This window comes from Pelophylax lessonae (genome assembly GCF_965119305.1).
Source record: "Pelophylax lessonae genome assembly, chromosome: 5".
NCBI classification, from domain to species: domain Eukaryota; kingdom Metazoa; phylum Chordata; class Amphibia; order Anura; family Ranidae; genus Pelophylax; species Pelophylax lessonae.
The window spans coordinates 559,284,304-559,303,769 of record NC_138772.1 but is presented as its reverse complement, the minus strand read 5'-3'; the positions used below and the strand labels follow the sequence as shown (position 1 = coordinate 559,303,769).

The following is a 19,466-nucleotide window of genomic DNA, read 5'->3' as shown; positions in this document are numbered from 1 at the left end:
TTTATTCACCTACTATGTAACTATGTAATAATCCCATAGGCTCGTGATGGTGAGGATGAAAATGATAATGGTAATCCTATAGAATCATTAGCATCATCATCATAATCAGTCTATGAAATTATCATCATCATCATCACCAATCAATAAGATCATCATCATCATCACCAGTCTATGAAATTATCATCATCATCACCAGTCTATGGGATCATCATCATCGCCAGTCTATGGGATTTTTATCATCATCACCACCAATCAATAAGATCATCATCATCATCATCAGTCTATGAAATTATCATCATCATCATCACCAATCAGTAGGATCATCATCATCATCGCCAGTCTATGAAATTATCATCATCATCACCAGTCTATGGGATCATCATCATCACCACCAATCAATAAAATCATCATCATCATCATCGCCAGTCTATGAAATTATCATCATAATCACCAGTCTATAGGATCATCATCATCACCAGTGTATGAAATTATCATAATCATCACCAGTCTATGGGATTATTATCATCACCATCCCCAATCAATAGGATTATCACCAGTCTATGCAATTATCATCATCATTGCCAGTCTATTGGATTATCATCATCATCACCACCAATCAATAGGATCATCATCATCATCACCAGTCTATGGGATCATCATCATCATCTGTGAAGTTTCGATCCACCTATGGCCAGTTTTTCTGGATTACAAATAGATAGATGAGCCACACAGGGCCGGCGCTACCGATAGGCAGACTAGGCAGCCGCCTAGGGCGCACTGCTGCCAAGGGCGCAACCACGGCCGCTGGCCTACCTACTCTCCACTGGGAGGAGAGGGCGCCTGGAGCTGCTCAGTGTGTCTTTTCCTTTACGATCGGCCCTGTCTGTGGCGGCGCGGCAGCAATGAGCAGCACTCTTGGGGTGTAGGTGGCTGGGCATTCATCGCTGCACAGCGCGGTGATCATCGAGGGGCCAGCCAAGGGCAGATAGGTCTGAGCCTGGGACTTGGTAGAAGAGCTCCACAGCGGCCGCCTCCTCCCTGACCTCGCCCCCTGACCCCGCCCCCTAAAGAGAAGCAGCGGGAGCAGCGTACCCCGTGCTTCCAGAGCATGGTCGGCTCCAACTTCCTCTTCTTCCAGACCCGAAGGACAGGCTGATCGGGGGCACAGAGCTGTAATAGAGGACAGGGCGGGAGGCGCAGGCTGCTGCGGTATTCAGTGGAACTGGACGAATGAAAGAGGATCAAACAGCCAGACTGCCATCATGGCACGGAAGGTGAAGGTTACCGTCCATCATACATAGACCTGGCCTGCACATCTTCAGACAGAGACTGGGACGATGGTAACACAGGAGGGGCTGCAGATAGGGACAGGGCTAGGGGGATCTCTCTTCCACCCCTCACTCCTTTTCTCTCTCTCAGCCCTCCTCTCCCCCTCCTCCTTCTCCTCTCCCCCCCTCCTCCCTCTCCCCCCTCCTCCTTCTCCTCTCCCCCCTCCTCCTCTCCCCCCTCCTCCTTCTCCTCTCCCCCTCCTCCTTCTCCTCTCCCCCTCCCTCCTCCCTCTCTCCCCCCTCCTCTCCCCCCCTCCTCCTTCTCCTCTCCCCCCTCATCCTTCTCCTCTCCCCCTCCTCCTCCTTCTCCTCTCCCCCTCCTCCTCCATCTCTCCCTCCATCTCTCCCCCCTCGTCCTCCATCTCTCCCCCCCTCCTCCTTCTCCTCTCCCCCTCCTCCTCCATCTCTCCCCCCTCCTCCTTCTCCTCTCTCCCCTCTCCCTTCTCCTCTCCCCCCTCCTCCTTCTCCTCTCCCCTTCCTCCTCCATCTCTCCCCCCTCCTCTCCCCCTCCTCCTTCTCCTCTCCCCCCTCCTCTCCCCCCTCCTCCTTCTCCTCTCCCCCTCCTCCTCATCTCTCCCCCCTCCTCTCCCCCCCTCCTTCTCCTCCTTCTCTCCCCCTCCTTCTCATCTCCCCCCTCCTCCTTCTCTCCCCCCCTCCTCCTCCTTCTCTCCCCCCCTCTCCCTCTTCTCCCCCCTCCTCCTTCTCTCCCCCTCTCCTCCTCCTCCTCTCCCCCCTCCTCCTTCTCCTCTCCCCCTCCTCTCCCCCCTCCTTCTCCCCCCTCCTCCTCTCCCCCTCCTTCTCATCTCCCCCCTCCTCCTTCTCTCCCCCCCCTCCTCCTCCTTCTCTCTCCCTCTTCTCCCCCCTCCTCCTTCTCTCCCCCTCTCCCCTCTCCTCCTCCTCCTCTCCCCCTCCTCCTCCTCCTCCTCCTCTCCCCCCTCCTCCTCCTCTCCCCTCCTAATCCTCCTCTCCCCCCATCCTCCTTCTCTCCCCCTCCTCCTCTCCCCCCTCCTCCTCCTTCTCTCCCCCCTCCTCCTCCTCCTTCTCTCCCCCCTCCTTCTCACCCCCCTCCTCCTCCTTCTCTCCCCCCTCCTCCTCCTTCTCTCCCCTCTCCTCCTCCTTCTCTCCCCTCTCCTCCTCCTTCTCTCCCCTTCCTTCTCTCCCCCTCCTTCTCTCCCCCTCCTTCTCTCCCCCTCCTTCTCTCCCCCCTCCTCCTCTTCCTCCTTTCCCCCCCCTCCTCCTCTTCCCACTCCTCCTCTTCCTCCTCTCCCCCCTTCCTCCTCCTCTTCTCCCCCCCTCCTCTACCCCCCCTTCCTACTCCTCCTCTGCCCCCCCTCTGCCGCCCAAAGCTGAAGAAATAGGTGGAATGGCGCTGCAAAAATCTCCATCACCGCCACCTCTACCATATCCATGGGCAGGGTGAAGGGGGTGGAGTCAGGGGCGGGGCCAATGGGGCGGTAAAATAAGGTTTCGCCTAGGGTGTCAAAAATTCTTGCACCGGCCCTGGAGCCACAGAATAATAATCCCATAGACTGGTGATGATGATGATGATGATAAGGATCCCATAGACTGGTGATGATGATGATGATAAGGATCCCATAGACTGGTGATGATAGTGATGATGATCCCATAGACTGGGCAATGTAGTCCGAAGCAGGATGAAGACTGGAAAGTGGGCTGGATTGAACTACACTCCCAGGGAGCTGCAGGTTCCGCTGAGGATTATGGGGGAGCTGATAAATAAGGGGCGGGATGTTCGCTCTCTTGCCTCGAAGACCACGTGTGGTGGAGGTGCTGACGGACCGCTACGGGGAGCAGAGCGAACAGAGGCTGTGTACAGAGAGGTGGCGGATGTCACTGAAGAGTGACTGATTCAGTGTGGAGACACCAGAGAGAGGTGATCAGCCTGGTGCAGAGGACTGCTGGACAGAAGTGTCTGAGGACTGGGTGAGAAATATCCAATTATAGTGGGTGCAGCGGTGCATGGACAGAGAGAAAGGGGCCTGTGACGCAGCGCAAATACAGGGAAAGCTTTGATATAGCTGAGCGGTTGCCATCGGACACTCCTGAGCTTTGATAGTGCGTGGCAATCCGGGAGGCCGCCTCTGTACACATACAGTGACTTATTCTGATTTTATTTGAGACAGAACCTGGATTACAAATATCCCCCTTTTTCCTATTGGATTACAAATATCATTCATGGAATGATTTGAGCTCCTACTGCCGGCGAAGATTAACAAGGCCTTGTCAGGAAGAGACTCATTTAATTTATAGATAAGGGGCCCCCTATAGGTGATATAGTGCACTCTTTCAGGTTAAGATTGGAAAGTATTCTGTTGAAGTAAATATATAAGTGTATATAAATATATATATATATATATATATACTGTACATAGGTGCAATGGAGTTACCGTATTTTCCGGCGTATAAGACGACTGGGCGTATAAGACGACCCCAACTTTTCCAGTTAAAATATACATTTGTATACTGTACTGGTGCTATAATGGCTGGTTGTAAGCCTGCTTGCATTAGTCAGCTCTCCCTGCCTGCCCAGCCCTCCCTGTCTCAGAGACTATCAGAGCGGTATGCCCGGGGTATGGAAAAAAGAGAGAGAGAAAGCTGATGTGACCAGAAAAACATGCCTCTTTCACCCGTCTGGCCCGCCCTTGTATCCTATGCGGTACCTGACCTACTGATTACCAACAATACAGACCTGCTCACTAATATAGAGATACGGGGCAACTTAGGAAACAGTGACCATAGGTCAATTCGTTTCAGTATTTAATCATAGTAATAGGAAGCAGAGGGGTAATATAAGAACACTGAATTTCAAAAGAGCCAATTTCCCAAAACTGCACTCGCTGCTAGAAAATATCAATTGGGATAGAACCCTGGGAACAAAGAACACGGAGGAAAAATGGGAGTGCTTCAAAAGCATACTAAACAAAGGAATTGGCCAGTGCATTCCAAAGGGAAATAAATTTAAAAGAGCAAAACTAAACCCTGGGTGGCTAAACTCCAACATAAAAATGCATATTAGTGCTAAAGAAAAGGCCTTCAAAAAATATAACACTGAGAGGTCATTGGCAACATTCAAGTATTACAAAGAGTGTAATAAGAAATGTAAAGATGAAATCAGGGCGGCTAAAATAGGACACGAGAGACATATAGCGGAGGAGAGTAAAAAGAACCCCAAGAAATTCTTTAAGTATATAAACAGTAAGAAAGCGAGGCCAGAACACATTGGCCCCATAAAAGACGACAAAGGAAATCTGGCCACAGAGGACAGGGAAAGGGCGGTAGTGTTAAATAATTTCTTCTCTTCAGTCTTCACAAAAGAATTGGGGGGCTACACTAACCCAGCTTGTAAGGCCAAACTAAACAACACACCTCAGGAAGTGCCGCCATGGCTAACAGAAGATAGACTTAGAACTAAACTAGAGAAACTTAACATAAAATAAATCACCGGGACCGGATGGCTTGCACCCGAGGGTTTTTAAAGAGCTCAGCCAGGTGATTGCCAGACCATTATTCTTGATCTTTAAGGATAGTTTACAGACGGGTATGGTGCCAGCTGATTGGAAAAAAGCCAACGTGATACCAATACAGTATTTAAAAAAGGGCCGAGATATATCCCGGGTAACTATAGGCCGGTCAGCCTAACATCTGTAGTCTGCAAGATTTTGGAGGGGATGTTAAGGGACCACATACAAGACTTTAGTAATGAAAACGGTATTATTAGTAGTAATCAGCATGGATTCATGAAAAATCGTTCGTGCCAAACCAATCTATTAACCTTCTACGATGAAGTGAGCTGCCACCTAGATAAAGGTAAGCCTGTGGATGTGGTGTATCTGGACTTTGCAAAGGCCTTTGACACCGTTCCCCACAAACGCTTACTGTACAAACTAAGGAAGGTAGGTATGGACCATAAGGTGAGTACCTGGATAGAGAACTGGCTCCAGGGGAGAGTCCAGAGGGTGATGATTAATGGGGAGTACTCGGATTGGGCGGGTGTGGAAAGTGGGGTCCCCCAGGGTTCTGTCCTGGGACCAATCCTGTTTAATTTATTCATAAATGATCTAGAGGAGGGGATATCTAGTACAATCTCAGTATTTGCGGATGAAACTAAACTAAGCATGCCAATATCTTCTATGCAGGATGTGGAAACCTTACAAGCGGACCTGAACAAAATAACGGGGTGGGCAACTACATGGCAGATGAGGTTTAATGTTGAAAAATGTAAAGTAATGTACCTGGGTGCCAGAAACCAGAAAGCAAGCTACTCACTAGGGGGGAACCTCTGGGTGAGTCTAGGATGGAAAAGGACTTGGGGGTACTGGTAGACAACAGGCTTGGCAGTGGCATGCAATGCCAAGCCGCTGCAAGCAAAGCCAACAGAATACTGGGATGTATAAAAAAGGGGATTCACTCCAGAAATAAAGAGATTATTCTCCCACTCTACAAGACTCTGGTCCGGCCACATCTGGAGTATGCTGTCCAGTTCTGGACACCGGTCCTTAGGAAGGATGTTCTGGAACTGGAGAGAGTCCAGAGAAGGGCAACAAAAATAATTAGGGGAATGGAGAGCATCAGCTATGAGGAAAGACTACAAGCACTGAACTTATTCTCTCTGGAGAAGCGACGATTGAGAGGGGATATGATATCAATGTACAAATACTGTACTGGCGACCCTAGCATAGGGAACAAACTTTTCAGAGAAAGGGAATACAATAAGACACGGGGCCACTCACTAAAACTAGAGGAAAAATGGTTTAACCTTAAAATACGTAGGGGGTTCTTCACTGTCAGAGCAGTAAGGATGTGGAATTCTCTTCCACAAGCAGTGCCATCAGCAGGGAGCATCGATAGTTTCAAAAAACAATTAGATGGGCACCTTAAAGAGCACAACATACAGGGGTATACAATGTACAACATTCAGGGGTATACAATGTACAACATACAGGGGGTATACAATGTACAACATACAGGGGGTATACAATGTACAACATACAGGGGGTATACAATGTACAACATACAGGGGGTATACAATGTACAACATTCAGGGGTATACAATGTACAACATACAGGGGTATACAATGTACAACATACAGGGGTATACAATGTACAACATACAGGGGTATACAATGTACAACATACAGGGGGTATACAATGTACAACATACAGGGGGTATACAATATACAACATACAGGGGTATACAATGTACAACATACAGGGGGTATACAATATACAACATACAGGGGTATACAATGTACAACATACAGGGGTATACAATGTACGGTTACCAGCAAATACACACACACATCATAGGTTGAACTGGATGGACTGATGTCTTTTTTCAACCTCACAAACTATGTAACTATGTAACTATTACCGTACTTCCTTCTCTGCCTCTCAGATCTCGCACATGCGCGCCTGCACCGTTTTACTTCAGTCCTCAGGAGCGAGACGCAGAGAAGGAGGTACGGTAATAGGATACAAGAGCAGGCCAGACGGGTGAAAGAGGCGTGTTTTTCTGGCCACATCGCCGCTCTCTCTCTCTCTTTTCCATACCCCGAGCATACCGCGGCCGTTTTTGAGCCCCCCTCCATCACATATTCTTCAGTTAGGCTCCGAAGTATCAGCATCCGGCCTATAAGACGACCCCCGACTTTTTCCTGTGTTAAAAAGTCGTCTTATACGCCGGAAAATACGGTAGTTAGCTCTAACTGCTTTATCTATAGTTATTATAGAGTCAAACGTCTGATAGTCACTCTCATATATTTATAGGAGAAATTGCATGGGAATCTGAGTCTTAGGCCTCACAGTGATTCTTAGATTTTAGGATTCAGAGTTCCATTCTTGGTTCCTACTGTGGATATTTCCTGTTGTGTTAAAAACCATATCTGTTTATTCCTTTCTCAATTTCAGTAAACTGATATATTGATATTCAAGTGCCATTGTTGTATCTCTGAACCATCATGTCAGAACCAATAGTGTTCAGTGGGTTGGAGGTGTCTCAGGGTCAAGGAAGTGTGGAGGAAACAAACCCAGGGCCGGTGTAACGTTAAAAAACCATACCTCGTTAGAATTCCATACCCTCGTCACTTCCGGTCAGAAACAGCTGAGCAGCGTAGCAGTGCGCATGCTCAGAGCCCCGGAAACGTCATTGCACAGCAGAGAAGTTCACAAGTGCGCATGCTCGGAGGGAATGAAATTATTACGGAGTGTGTGTAATGTTACACTTGCGGCGGTTACATTAAAACAGTTCGGCGGCAACATGGGGCATCTCCTCTCCTATCCCTGACACTTCCCTGATCTCGGATAATTAATATAAAAGCGGCGGCGGGTGTATGAAATGTAAGTGACGGCGATCTAGGCTCCGTGATCCGCTTTTATATTTATTAGCCGAGATCAGGGAAGTGACAGGGAAAGGAGCGGAGATGACTGATGTTGCAGAGGAGCTTTTTTAATGTAATCGCGGCAAGTATAACATTACTCACACTACTGTGAGAAATCCATACCCTCCGTAGGTGCACCGGAAGTGACGAGGGTATGGTTTTCTCACGGAACACCTGTACAAGGGGTGGGCGGGAGGGCCAGCTGCCCTGGGTGGAGTGTGGGAGGAGTGTGGGAGGGGGCGCCAAAACACTGAAGCATCACCTTTTTTCTAAGCTCCTGTGTTGCTAAAACATGTCCAAAAGCAGAGCCAATAATGCGCCCATACCTTATGCACATAGTTGCCAACATTTAAAAAACATTTCCAGGGACACTTTGCAGCACAGCTATCAATTACCACACCCACTTCCCTGAAGCTCCACCCACTCTGCATAATTAATCTCGCCTATTTATCAGATTATAGAGTCTACTCCAATATAGAGAGAATTATAGGAAATTAGAAAGGGAATTTCAAACTTAAGGCCACAGTAGCAGAGTTGGAATAATTCTCCCATTCAGCTGCACTACTTCTGCCTAACATTTCTGGGGAGCCCAATAAACAGGCGCTTCCAGGGACAATATAAATTACCTGGGACAGGCTCCTACTTCCAGGGACTGTCCCAGGAAAAAGGACAGTTGGCAAGTATGTATGCAGGCTTCCCGCCCCTTGTTGGAAAGGAGAGAAACACTCTCCTCTCCTGGGCACAGGTTTCGTACAGGCTGGCTGGTTGGATCGGGACCATGAGAGCTCCTGTACAGGTGGGCGTGGCTAGCAGAGCACACTACACTGCAGCCTCATCACTGCTTTCTGCCCAGCAGACATTGGAGCTCTCCTCTCCTCTCCTCCTCTGCAGACTGAAGATAAGAGACAGATACAGACATCTCAAGTCTCCCGCAAGTTGCGGGAGTCTCCCGCTTTCCGCCCTGAGCTCACGGACACCCGCTCAGGGCAATATCCCGGCTGTGTGTGAGTCACAGTGAGTCAGATGAGATGACTCATCGATGCAGGCAGAAGAGTGTGTCAGCTGTCAGCAAGCCTGCACAGAGAAATCATGTCTCAGCCGAAGTAGATCTGGCTCACAGGCGGAGTGATATGAGTCATGCACTCCGCCTGTGGGAGGAGCTGCAGAGAGCAAGCAGCGGCTTTGCTCTCTACTACAGGCACATCGTCTACTCCAGGACCAATCATCGTGACACCCCACTCTGTGACAGACACAGTGACCTAACCTGAGAGCAGCACCAGAGAGCCAGCACCTGAGATCAGTACCAGCACCAGCACCAGTGACCAGCACCAGTGACCAGGCCAGCACCAGTGACCAGTACCAGCACCAGTGACCAGCACCAGTGACCAGGCCAGTACCAGCACCAGTGACCAGCACCAGTGACCAGTACCAGTGACCAGGCCAGTACCAGCACCAGTGACCAGGCCAGTACCAGCACCAGTGAAGAGGCCAGTACCAGCACCAGTGACCAGGCCAGTACCAGCACCAGTGACCAGGCCAGTACCAGCACCAGTGACCAGGTCAGCACCAGTGACCAGGCCAGTACCAGCACCAGTGACCAGGCCAGTACCAGCACCAGTGAAGAGGCCAGTACCAGCACCAGTGACCAGGCCAGTACCAGCACCAGTGACCAGGCCAGTACCAGCACCAGTGACCAGGTCAGCACCAGTGACCAGGCCAGTACCAGCACCAGTGACCAGGCCAGTACCAGCACCAGTGAAGAGGCCAGTACCAGCACCAGTGAAGAGGCCAGTACCAGCACCAGTGACCAGCACCAGTGACCAGGCCAGTACCAGCACCAGTTACCAGGTCAGCACCAGTGACCAGGCCAGTACCAGTACCAGCACCAGTGACCAGGCCAGTACCAGCAGCAGTGACCAGGCCAGTACCAGCAGCAGTGACCAGGCCAGTACCAGCAGCAGTGACCAGGCCAGTACCAGCAGCAGTGACCAGGCCAGTACCAGCAGCAGTGACCAGGCCAGTACCAGCACCAGTGACCAGTACCAGCACCAGTGACCAGGCCAGTACCAGCACCAGTGACCAGCACCAGTGACCAGTACCAGCACCAGTGACCAGGCCAGTACCAGCACCAGTGACCAGGCCAGTACCAGCACCAGTGACCAGCACCAGTACCAGCACCAGTGACCAGTACCAGCACCAGTGACCAGGCCAGTACCAGCACCAGTGACCAGGCCAGTACCAGCACCAGTGAAGAGGCCAGTACCAGCACCAGCACCAGTGACCAGGCCAGTACCAGCACCAGTGACCAGGCCAGAACCAGCACCAGCACCAGTGACCAGGCCAGTACCAGCACCAGTGACCAGGCCAGTACCAGCACCAGTGACCAGGCCAGTACCAGCACCAGTGACCAGCACCAGTGACCAGGCCAGTACCAGCACCAGTGACCAGGCCAGCACCAGTACCAGCACCAGTGACCAGGCCAGTACCAGCACCAGTGACCAGGCCAGTACCAGCACCAGTGACCAGCACCAGTGACCAGGCCAGTACCAGCACCAGTGACCAGGCCAGTACCAGCACCAGTACCAGCACCAGTGACCAGGCCAGTACCAGCACCAGTGACCAGGCCAGTACCAGCACCAGTGACCAGGCCATTACCAGCACCAGTGACCAGGCCAGTACCAGTACCAGTGACCAGGCCAGTACCAGTGACCAGGCCAGTACCAGCACCAGTGACCAGCACCAGTGACCAGGCCAGTACCAGCACCAGTGACCAGGCCAGTACCAGCACCAGTGGCCAGGCCAGTACCAGCACCAGTGACCAGGCCAGTACCAGCACCAGTGACCAGCACCAGTACCAGCACCAGTGACCAGGCCAGTACCAGCACCAGTGACCAGGCCAGTACCAGCACCAGTGACCAGGCCAGTACCAGCACCAGTACCAGTGACCAGGCCAGTGACCAGGCCAGTACCAGCACCAGTGATCAGGCCAGTACCAGCACCAGTGACCAGGCCAGTACCAGCACCAGTACCAGCACCAGTGACCAGGCCAGTACCAGCACCAGTGACCAGGCCAGCACCAGTACCAGCACCAGTGACCAGGCCAGTACGAGCACCAGTGACCAGTACCAGCATCAGTGTCCAGCACCAGTGTCCAGTACCCGCACCAGTTACCAGACCAGTACAGTACCAGCACCAGTGAACAGTACCAGCACCAGTGAACAGTACCAGCACCAGTGAACAGTACCAGCACCAGTGAACAGTACCAGCATCAGTGACCAGCACCAGTGACCAGGTATACTGATTACATTTCATTTCATTATTCTCTGGTAGTGTTAAATTGGAAAGGGGGGGGGTGCGGCGCAGGCGTGCGTGGGGGGGGGGCGTCGGCGGCGTGTGGGGGGGGGGCTCACCTCCCTGAAATGACTTTGCCACCTCCCTGAAATGAGTTTTTGAAGATTGGGATGTCTGCAGATAGCAGACTGAATTTCCTCCTCCTGTGAGTCCCGATCTGTCCTGTCCTGTCCTGTTTTACACTGTGCAATGTTGTGCTGTAATACCCCGTACACACGTGCAGATTATCTGCAGACTTTTGTCTGCAGACTTACCAAAACCATATAATATGAGGTCAAATCTAAACACTTTCAATTTGTATGCAATCCGGCAGGCCCTTGCACTACATAGAAAAGATAAATCTGCAGACAAAAGTCTGCAGATAATCTGCACGTGTGTACGGGGCATTAGCCTGTACTGACCCTTGCAGTGCCGGTTTACTAAAGAGAAAGTAAAATGCTTTGAATAGGTTAGGAATATACGGGGACTTTTCAGGCTCCACATACTGTAAATGTATTTCACATTCACACTGTATCTTTATGAAAATCATGCGTTTTAATAAGATACAGTGTGTATGTGGAATACATCTACAGTATGTAGAGCCTGAAAAGTCCCCGTATATTCCTAACCTAGTCAAAGATTGATCATAAACAAGTGATGTGTTGCAGCCCAACTCCAGTAAAGTGAAACAGTCCACCCTTGCAGTGCTGGGGGAAATAGCCTCATGTATATTTTCTCCAGCCAGCTACAGTGCTCTCCTCTACCACCCAAAGTCTCATCACATATCATACAGGAACATTAACCCTGTATGGCAGGGCTCAAAATTTTAAGCCCTGAGCCACTAGCCAGGCCTTAAGAGTTACTTGCCACCAGTTTCCCCATCCAACCCCTGCCCTGCCTCTAAGTCCGCCCCTAAACACAGCCTCATCAGTGGCCTGAAGTGCAGCCTCATCAATGCAGCCTATTATTGCCCATCAGTGCAGCACATCAGTGCCCATCAGTGCTGCCTTAACTGGGCAGCTTACCAGTGCCGCCTCATCAGTGGCCATCAGTGCAGCCTATCAGTGCCTATTAATGCAGCCTACAATTGCCCATCAGTTCAGCCTATCATTGCCCATCAGTGCAGACTATTATTGCCCACCAGTGCATCTCATCATTGCCCATCAGTGTAGCCTATAAGTGCCCATAAGTGTAGCATATCTGTGCCCATCAATGCAGCCTATCATTGCCCATCAGTGCAGCCTATTAGTGCCCATAGGTGCAGCCTATCATTGCCCATCAATGCAGCCTATCATTGCCCATCAGTGCAGCCTATTAGTGCCCATAAGTGCAGCCTATCATTGCCCATCAGTGCAGTGTATCAGTGCCTATTATTGCAGTGTATCAGCCAGGAAACTGTCAGCCTAGTCCACCTCTGCTTCACACTCGCCCTCCACCAATTTCCACTCCTTAAATGTGAGCAGGCCAGTGGAAATTGCGAGGGCTGCTGTATGGTATGATGAGACGGGAGTGTGACTGCAGCCAGTCACAGTTTACCCAGGAGCTCCCATGGACCAATCACAGCACTGGAGAGAGCCTACTGGAGCAAGGAGTAAGGTAAAGCTGGGTACACATGGATCAAAATTTGTTCGGTTCAGCAGGGACCAGCTGAATTTTGATCTACGTGTGGCCTTGCCTGTTAGACAGAAGCCGCCTGTCAGAATGGGAGCTTCTGTAGAATTGTAGCCTGCTGGAAAACCTTGTTTGATCAGCAGCTTGCAGCCAATCAGCTGCAATGCTGATCAGTGTATTCTGGCAGAGAAGAGTCCCCACCATCAGAATAGGTCTTGTGGAGGGGATTTCTTCATCCACCTCTTGTGTGGATGGATGAATCTGTAAGTGTTTTATTTTTTCAATTCAGCCCACTGCCTAAACCAAAAAAAAAAACCTATGCATGTGTGCCAGTTTAAGTACCGAATCACACTATTGCAATGCCAGACATCGCATGTGATTTGCACCACATTGTTGTGCAGATCACATGCAATGTCTGTGCAATGGGATTTCAGCCATACAAACTTTTTGGCTGAAATCGCATCCCATTTGCACAAGAATGGAGCAGGGCCCTTTTTTGGTTCGCACTGGAATCGAATTGCATGGGTGTTCACACCTATGCGATCCAATTCCTGCACCATTTCACAGTTCGAACTGCGATCTGCAAACCAATCTGGAAGTGTCATCATTACCTTTACATTGACACCCCCCAGAGATTTGCAGGTCTCAGTGTAAACCAGTGTGCGATTCTGGTGCAATGCGGTAACCGGCACTGAATAGCAGGGTTTCCCGCATCACACCAGTGTGAACCGGGACTAAGTGGTTTTACCCTAATCCCCTGCTCCTAGAATAAAAAAGTTCCATACACACAATGAGAATATCAAACCATTTTTTTTTTTTTTACATGCCAGTCTTAGGAATATACTGGGACTTTTCAGGCCCCATTGCAAGGGTTGATTTTTTGTTTTTTTCCTGAAGTTGGGATTTAAATGTTTATTATGAAAAAAATTCAGGGAAGACATTTGGGTCAGACAGGTACATTAGTTGGTGGTTTAATGTATATATTGAGTGTTTGTAGGTATGCATGCATATATGAAATGCCTCACAGGGGTAAATTATTCAGTCCTGACCTTTGCACTCTATACATAGGTGTAATTATCAAGTGTGGTTATCAGGCATGGGTAAAATGATTGGTCATGCACAACCCGGGGGGGGGGGGGCGCAGTTTGGCATGTTCGCCCTGGGCGCTGGATGACCTTGTCCCAGCACTGAACAAACCTACTTAGCATCCCCTGTGGGGGCCGTGCTACACCAGCTTTACTGGATTACTGAAGTAGATAGATGAACCACAGAATAATATTCCCATAGACTGGTGATGATGGTGTTGATGGTGATGATAAATCCATAGACTGGCGATGATGATGATCCCATAGACTGGTAATGATGGTGAGGATGATCCCATAGACTGGTAATGATGGTGATGATGATCCCATAGACTGGTAATGATGGTGATGATGATCCCATAGACTGGCGATGATGATGATCCCATAGACTGGTAAAGATGGTGATGATGATCCCTTAGACTGGTGATGATGATGGTGATGATAATCCCATAGACTGGTAATGATGGTGATGATGATCCCTTAGACTGGTGATGATGGTGATGATGATAATCCCATAGACTGGTGATGATGATGGTGATGATAATCCCATAGACTGGTGATGATGGTGATGATGATAATCCCATAGACTGTTGATGATGATGGTGATGATGATCCCATAGACTGGCAATGATGGTGATGATGATCCCTTAGACTGGTGATGATGGTGATGATGATAATCCCATAGACTGGTGATGATGGTGATGATGATACCATAGACTGGTGATGATGGTGATGATGATCCCATAGACTGGTGATGATGGTTAGGACGATCCGATAGACTGGCGATAATAATCCCATAGACTGGTGATGATGGTGATGATGATCCCATAGATTGGTGATGATGGTGATGATGATCCCATAGACTGGTAATGGTAACGATGATGATAATAATGATAATCTAATAGGAGCATTATCATTATCACCATCATCACCAATCCATTGGATCATCATTATCATCACCAGTCTATGGAATCATCATCATCATCAGTCTATGGAATCATCATCATCATCAGTCTATGGAATCATCATCATCACCAGTCTATGGAATCATCATCACCAGTCAATGGGATTATCATCATCACCAGTCTATGGGATCATCATCATCACCAGTCTATGGGATCATCATCATCACCAGTCTATGGAATCATCATCACCAGTCTATGGGATCATCATCACCAGTCTATGGGATCATCATCACCAGTCTATGGAATCATCATCATCATCAGTCTATGGAATCATCATCATCACCAGTCTATGGGATTATCATCATCACCAGTCAATGGGATTATCATCATCACCAGTCAATGGGATTATCATCATCACCAGTCTATGGGATCATCATCATCATCACCAGTCTATGGGATTATTATTTTGTGGCTTATCTATCTACTTATAATCCAGTAAAGCCGGCCATAGATGGATCGAACCTTTCTCGGTCTCTTTTGAATGCCGATCTACCTATGGTCAGCTTATCACACTGTTATCAGCACTGACTATTTATAATCTATTAGCGCTCATTTCATCTGCAGGTGAGAGGCCACGCCCACTGATTTCTGTTATTTATATTCATAAGAACATTCGTCCTAAAGAGAAAACTCCTGAAGAACATTCGATTTTCCCCATTCTCACACCCGCTGGATCCCTCGTACAGAACGAATGTACATGGAGTAGCGCTGGACGAATAGTTATGGAGATTCTTTTATAAATAGACCTCAAAGTGTCTTCTCCATTCCCTTACCTTGCACGGATTCTTTTTCGGCCATCGGCAGCACGGGAGTTTTGCGGAGTTCTCCTTTATGAGACTCTCGCTGAGTTCTGCTGGGACTGTCCGATCTCCGGAATCCATCGGCTTCTTCTATAGAATAAAACACAGATTTATCATTCGGTGAGGATAAGGACCGGGCAGGACCGGCTTTTCTTCTACAATGGGAATCACCATAACCAACCCTCCATCCCCTCCCCCCCCTCCACAGATATATATATATATATATATATATATAATTTTATAGGATTGGGATTACGATCTTATTGGTTGCTAGGACCCCCTAGCAACAAATCGCCTTCTCATTAACTAGCACAGATAACTCTGGCAGCGCCCGCTGTGTATTCAGGGCTCGTGAGTGACGGTGAATCTCTCTCTCCCGTTCTCTGCTTTAAACAGTTCCTCCTCCTCCACCCTCCTTTGTCAGTGAGCGGCAGACGCAATTTGGCCCCAGGTGTCACCATGGTGCTCCATGACACCCCCTAATGTGTGGCCCCCGGGGGCTGAACACCCCCTCCCCCGCCCCCCCCATTAGTACGCCACTGTAAAGGGGTTCTATGGGGGGAGGGGCTTTATATTGTACAGGGGTTCTATTGGGGGGGTTTTGTATTGTAAAGGGGTTCTATGGGGGGGCTTTGTATTGTAAAGGGGTTCCGTTGGGGGGGCTTTGTATTGTAAAGGGGTTCTACGGGGGGGCTTTGTATTGTAAGGGGGTTCTGTTGGGGGGGTGCTTTGTAAAGGGGTTCTATTGGTGGGGGGCTTTGTATTGTAAAGGGGTTCTATGGGGGGGCTTTGTATTGTAAAGGGGTTCTGTTGGGGGGGGCTTTGTATTGTAAAGGGGTTCTATGGGGGGGCTTTGTATTGTAAAGGGGTTCTGTTGGGGGGGGCTTTGTATTGTAAAGGTGTTCTATTGGAGGGGGCTTTGTATTGTAAAGGGGTTTTATTGGGGGGGGGGGCTGTGTAATGTAAAGGGGTTCTATTGGGGAGGGCTGTATAATGTAAAGGGTTCTACTGGGGGGGGCTGTGTAATGTAAAGGGTTCTATGGGGGGTGGGGGCTATATAATGTAAAGGGTTCTATTGGAGGGGGAGCTGCTGTGTAATGTAAATGGTTCTGTTGGGGGGGCGGCTGGGGCTGTATAATGTCAGGGGTTCTATGGGGGGGCTGGGGCTGTGCAATATAAAGGGTTCAATTGGAGGGGGACAGGGACTGTGTAATGTAAAGGTTTCTATGGGGGGCGGGGGCTGTATAATGTAAATGGTTCGAGGAGGAGGGGCCTTGCCACCGGGGGGGGGGGAGCAGAAGGAGGATTCTTTCGGGCTCTGGGTTGCAGTGCGCAGAGGCGCTACACGTGATGTCACTTGATGACACGTCAATGTGCAGTGCGTCGCCTGCATGCCTGGGGGGGGGTGCCAGATATAGGATCCACCCCAGGTGCAAAATGCTCTAGGTACGCCCCTGTAGGGAGTAATGGCCAGTATGCCAAAACCCCGCCTCCAGTTTGGCCCATGTACCCGCCTCCAGGGGGTGCAATGAACACAATATGGTGAATTTGCTAAGACTGGAGAAGCCAAAATCTGGAACAACCAATTAGCCCGGGGCTCCCGCTATTCTCAATTTCAAGAAGTGTACAAAGTATCCAATCCATCAAACTACATCACAAATGATACAATAAAGATGTAACAATCAGAATCTGCTGTTATCATATATAGAAGACGATCACCTGACCTCCGGACATCGGGAGGAGATTTACCGATATTCCCAGATGGATATGACGTCATCACAAACGACAAAATACCCCAAGGTGTCCTGGGGAATTTCCTCCCAGATCTGGACCAGGACATCACTGAGCTCCTTAACAGATTGAGGTGCAATCTGGTGGTGTTAGATGGACTGAAAAATAATGTCCCAGGGGGGTTCTATTGGATTTAGGTCAGGTGAGCGTGGGGGCCATTCAATGATATCAATTCCTTCATCCTCCAGGAACTGGCTGCATACTCTCCCCACATGAGGCCGGGCATTTTCCTGCACCAGGAGGAACCCAGGACCCACTGCACCAGTGTAGGGTCTGACAATGGGTCCAAGGATTTCATCCCGATACCTAATGGCAGTCAGGGTGCCATTGTCTAGCCTGTAGAGGTCAGAGGTGCTCAGGATGAACAGAGTATAGCATCAAGTCAAGTAAACTACTGGGATATTGATCTGCTCAGTTAAGTAGCAGAGGGGGTTCTTTTTTTGCCACAAAGTTGGGAGCATGAAATTGTCCTAATGTCTTGGTATGCTGACGCCATAGGAGTTCCCCTAACTGGAACTAAGCCCAACCCCTGAAAAAAACTCAACACCATAATGCCCCCTCCACCAAATGATTTGGACCAGTGCACAAAGCAAGGTCCATAAAGACATGGATCAGCGAGTTTGGGGTGGAGAAACTTGACTGGCCTGAACAGAGTCCTGACCTCAACCCTATAGAACATCTTTGGGATGAATTCGAGCGCAGACTGTGAGCCAGGCCTTCTTGGCCAACATCAACGCCTGACCTCACAAATGCGCTTCTGGAAGAATGGTGAAACATTCCCATAGACACTCCTAAACCTTGTGGACGGCCTTCCCAGAAGAGTTGAAGCTGTTATAGCTGCAAAGGGTGGAGCCAACTCAATATTGAACCCTACGGACTAAGACTGGGATGCCATTAAATTTCATGTGGGTGTAAAGGCAGGCGTCCCAATACTTTTGGTAATATAGGGTATATGGACATTTCTAGTTGTGTCTATAGAAGGTCTTATGATGTGGATGGATTGTTCCTGGATGTGTGGCGCCCCCACATTGTACAATCCCCCCCCCTGGGAACTCACCTCTCCTCCTCCATCCTGTTGCTTCTTTCCAGGCTTTGTCTTCTGGTCACCATTAGATGGGGTCACCAGCAGCACACAGACAACGAGACCCCCCAAGATTAGAGTCCTCATAACTGACCCTCAGCCCGATCCTCACTACAGCAACAAGAGAGAAAGATGTACAATGTGTGACCCCCACCTTCTGTATACTGCACAGTGCTAATAGCAGTTCTTATACTGTATACCACCTTTCCCCTCCCCCCCCCTCTTCCTTGGACTGGCCGGTTGCAGGATCCAAACCTACAGATGAGGCAACATCCTTCCCTGTTCTACTGTCACATCGTCTTCTTCTGTTTTTTATACTGATGATGTTTAATTACTTTCTATAAAATGTATTATTCCAGGTATGCAGCGCCCTCCTAGGCAGGTGCTATAGTAGTAGGCAGTGCCAGAACCAGGCCATCTGGACCCCTGGGCAAACATACAAAACTGCACCCCCCCTAAGATGTATGAGTATTTTTTGTCTACAACCCCCCCCCCATAAAAATATCTAATCTGCATGCTTACCCCCAAAGCATAAATACCCCTCCTCCCAGTACAAATCCACCCCCTAGCTGAGATTCCCCCTGCTAACACCCCCCCCCCCCCCCATCCTCTCTGCAAGCTCAACTCCTTTCTCTCTCTCCAAATCCCCCCCCCCCTCAAAAAATCACCCCTCCAAGCACAAATCCTCTCTCCCCACTCCAAATCTCCACCGCCAGGACAAATTCTCCTCCCAACCCCCCCATTCTAGCTCAAATCCTCTGCTCCTAAAACTTTTCTTCCAAGCACAAATGTCATAGTCTCATAGGTTACATAGTTGGTAAGGTTGGAAGGTTGACACCAGTCCATCCAGTCCATCCAGAAGGGTAACTAGAACCTTCAGGGCCCTGGTGCAAGAAACCATGAAGGACCCCCAGCATGGGTCCTCCCCTCTGGGCCCAAGGCTCTTCCCACTGATCCCACTGGGCCCTCTACTCCTGTCATGGGACCTATTAACATGTTATGCATATGGTCCCCCTTTCTTCTTTTTTTTTTGACAATTTTTTTTTGTTGTTGTTTACATTTTTTTTTAGGAGCCCCGTT

General features: G+C 49.4%; 1 protein-coding gene across 2 annotated transcripts in view; it reads right to left on the bottom strand.

Annotated features, from left to right (window-relative positions):
- The window catches only part of LOC309556217 (uncharacterized protein), a 270,651-nt gene extending 252,084 nt beyond the window's left edge, over window positions 1–18,567 (bottom strand). Inside the window, exons 1-2 of one of the 2 annotated variants that reach the window (XM_082258619.1) lie at window positions 18,363–18,567; window positions 15,488–15,604 (exon numbers count right to left, since the gene is read on the bottom strand). In XM_082258619.1, coding sequence (XP_082114745.1) covers window positions 15,488–15,604; window positions 18,363–18,473 — 228 coding nt within the window. In that variant the 5' untranslated portion in view covers window positions 18,474–18,567. The remainder of the gene's footprint in view (window positions 1–15,487; window positions 15,605–18,362) is intronic. The other variant, XM_082258618.1, reaches the window with a different exon arrangement.
- Between the last annotated feature and the right edge of the window lie 899 nt (window positions 18,568–19,466).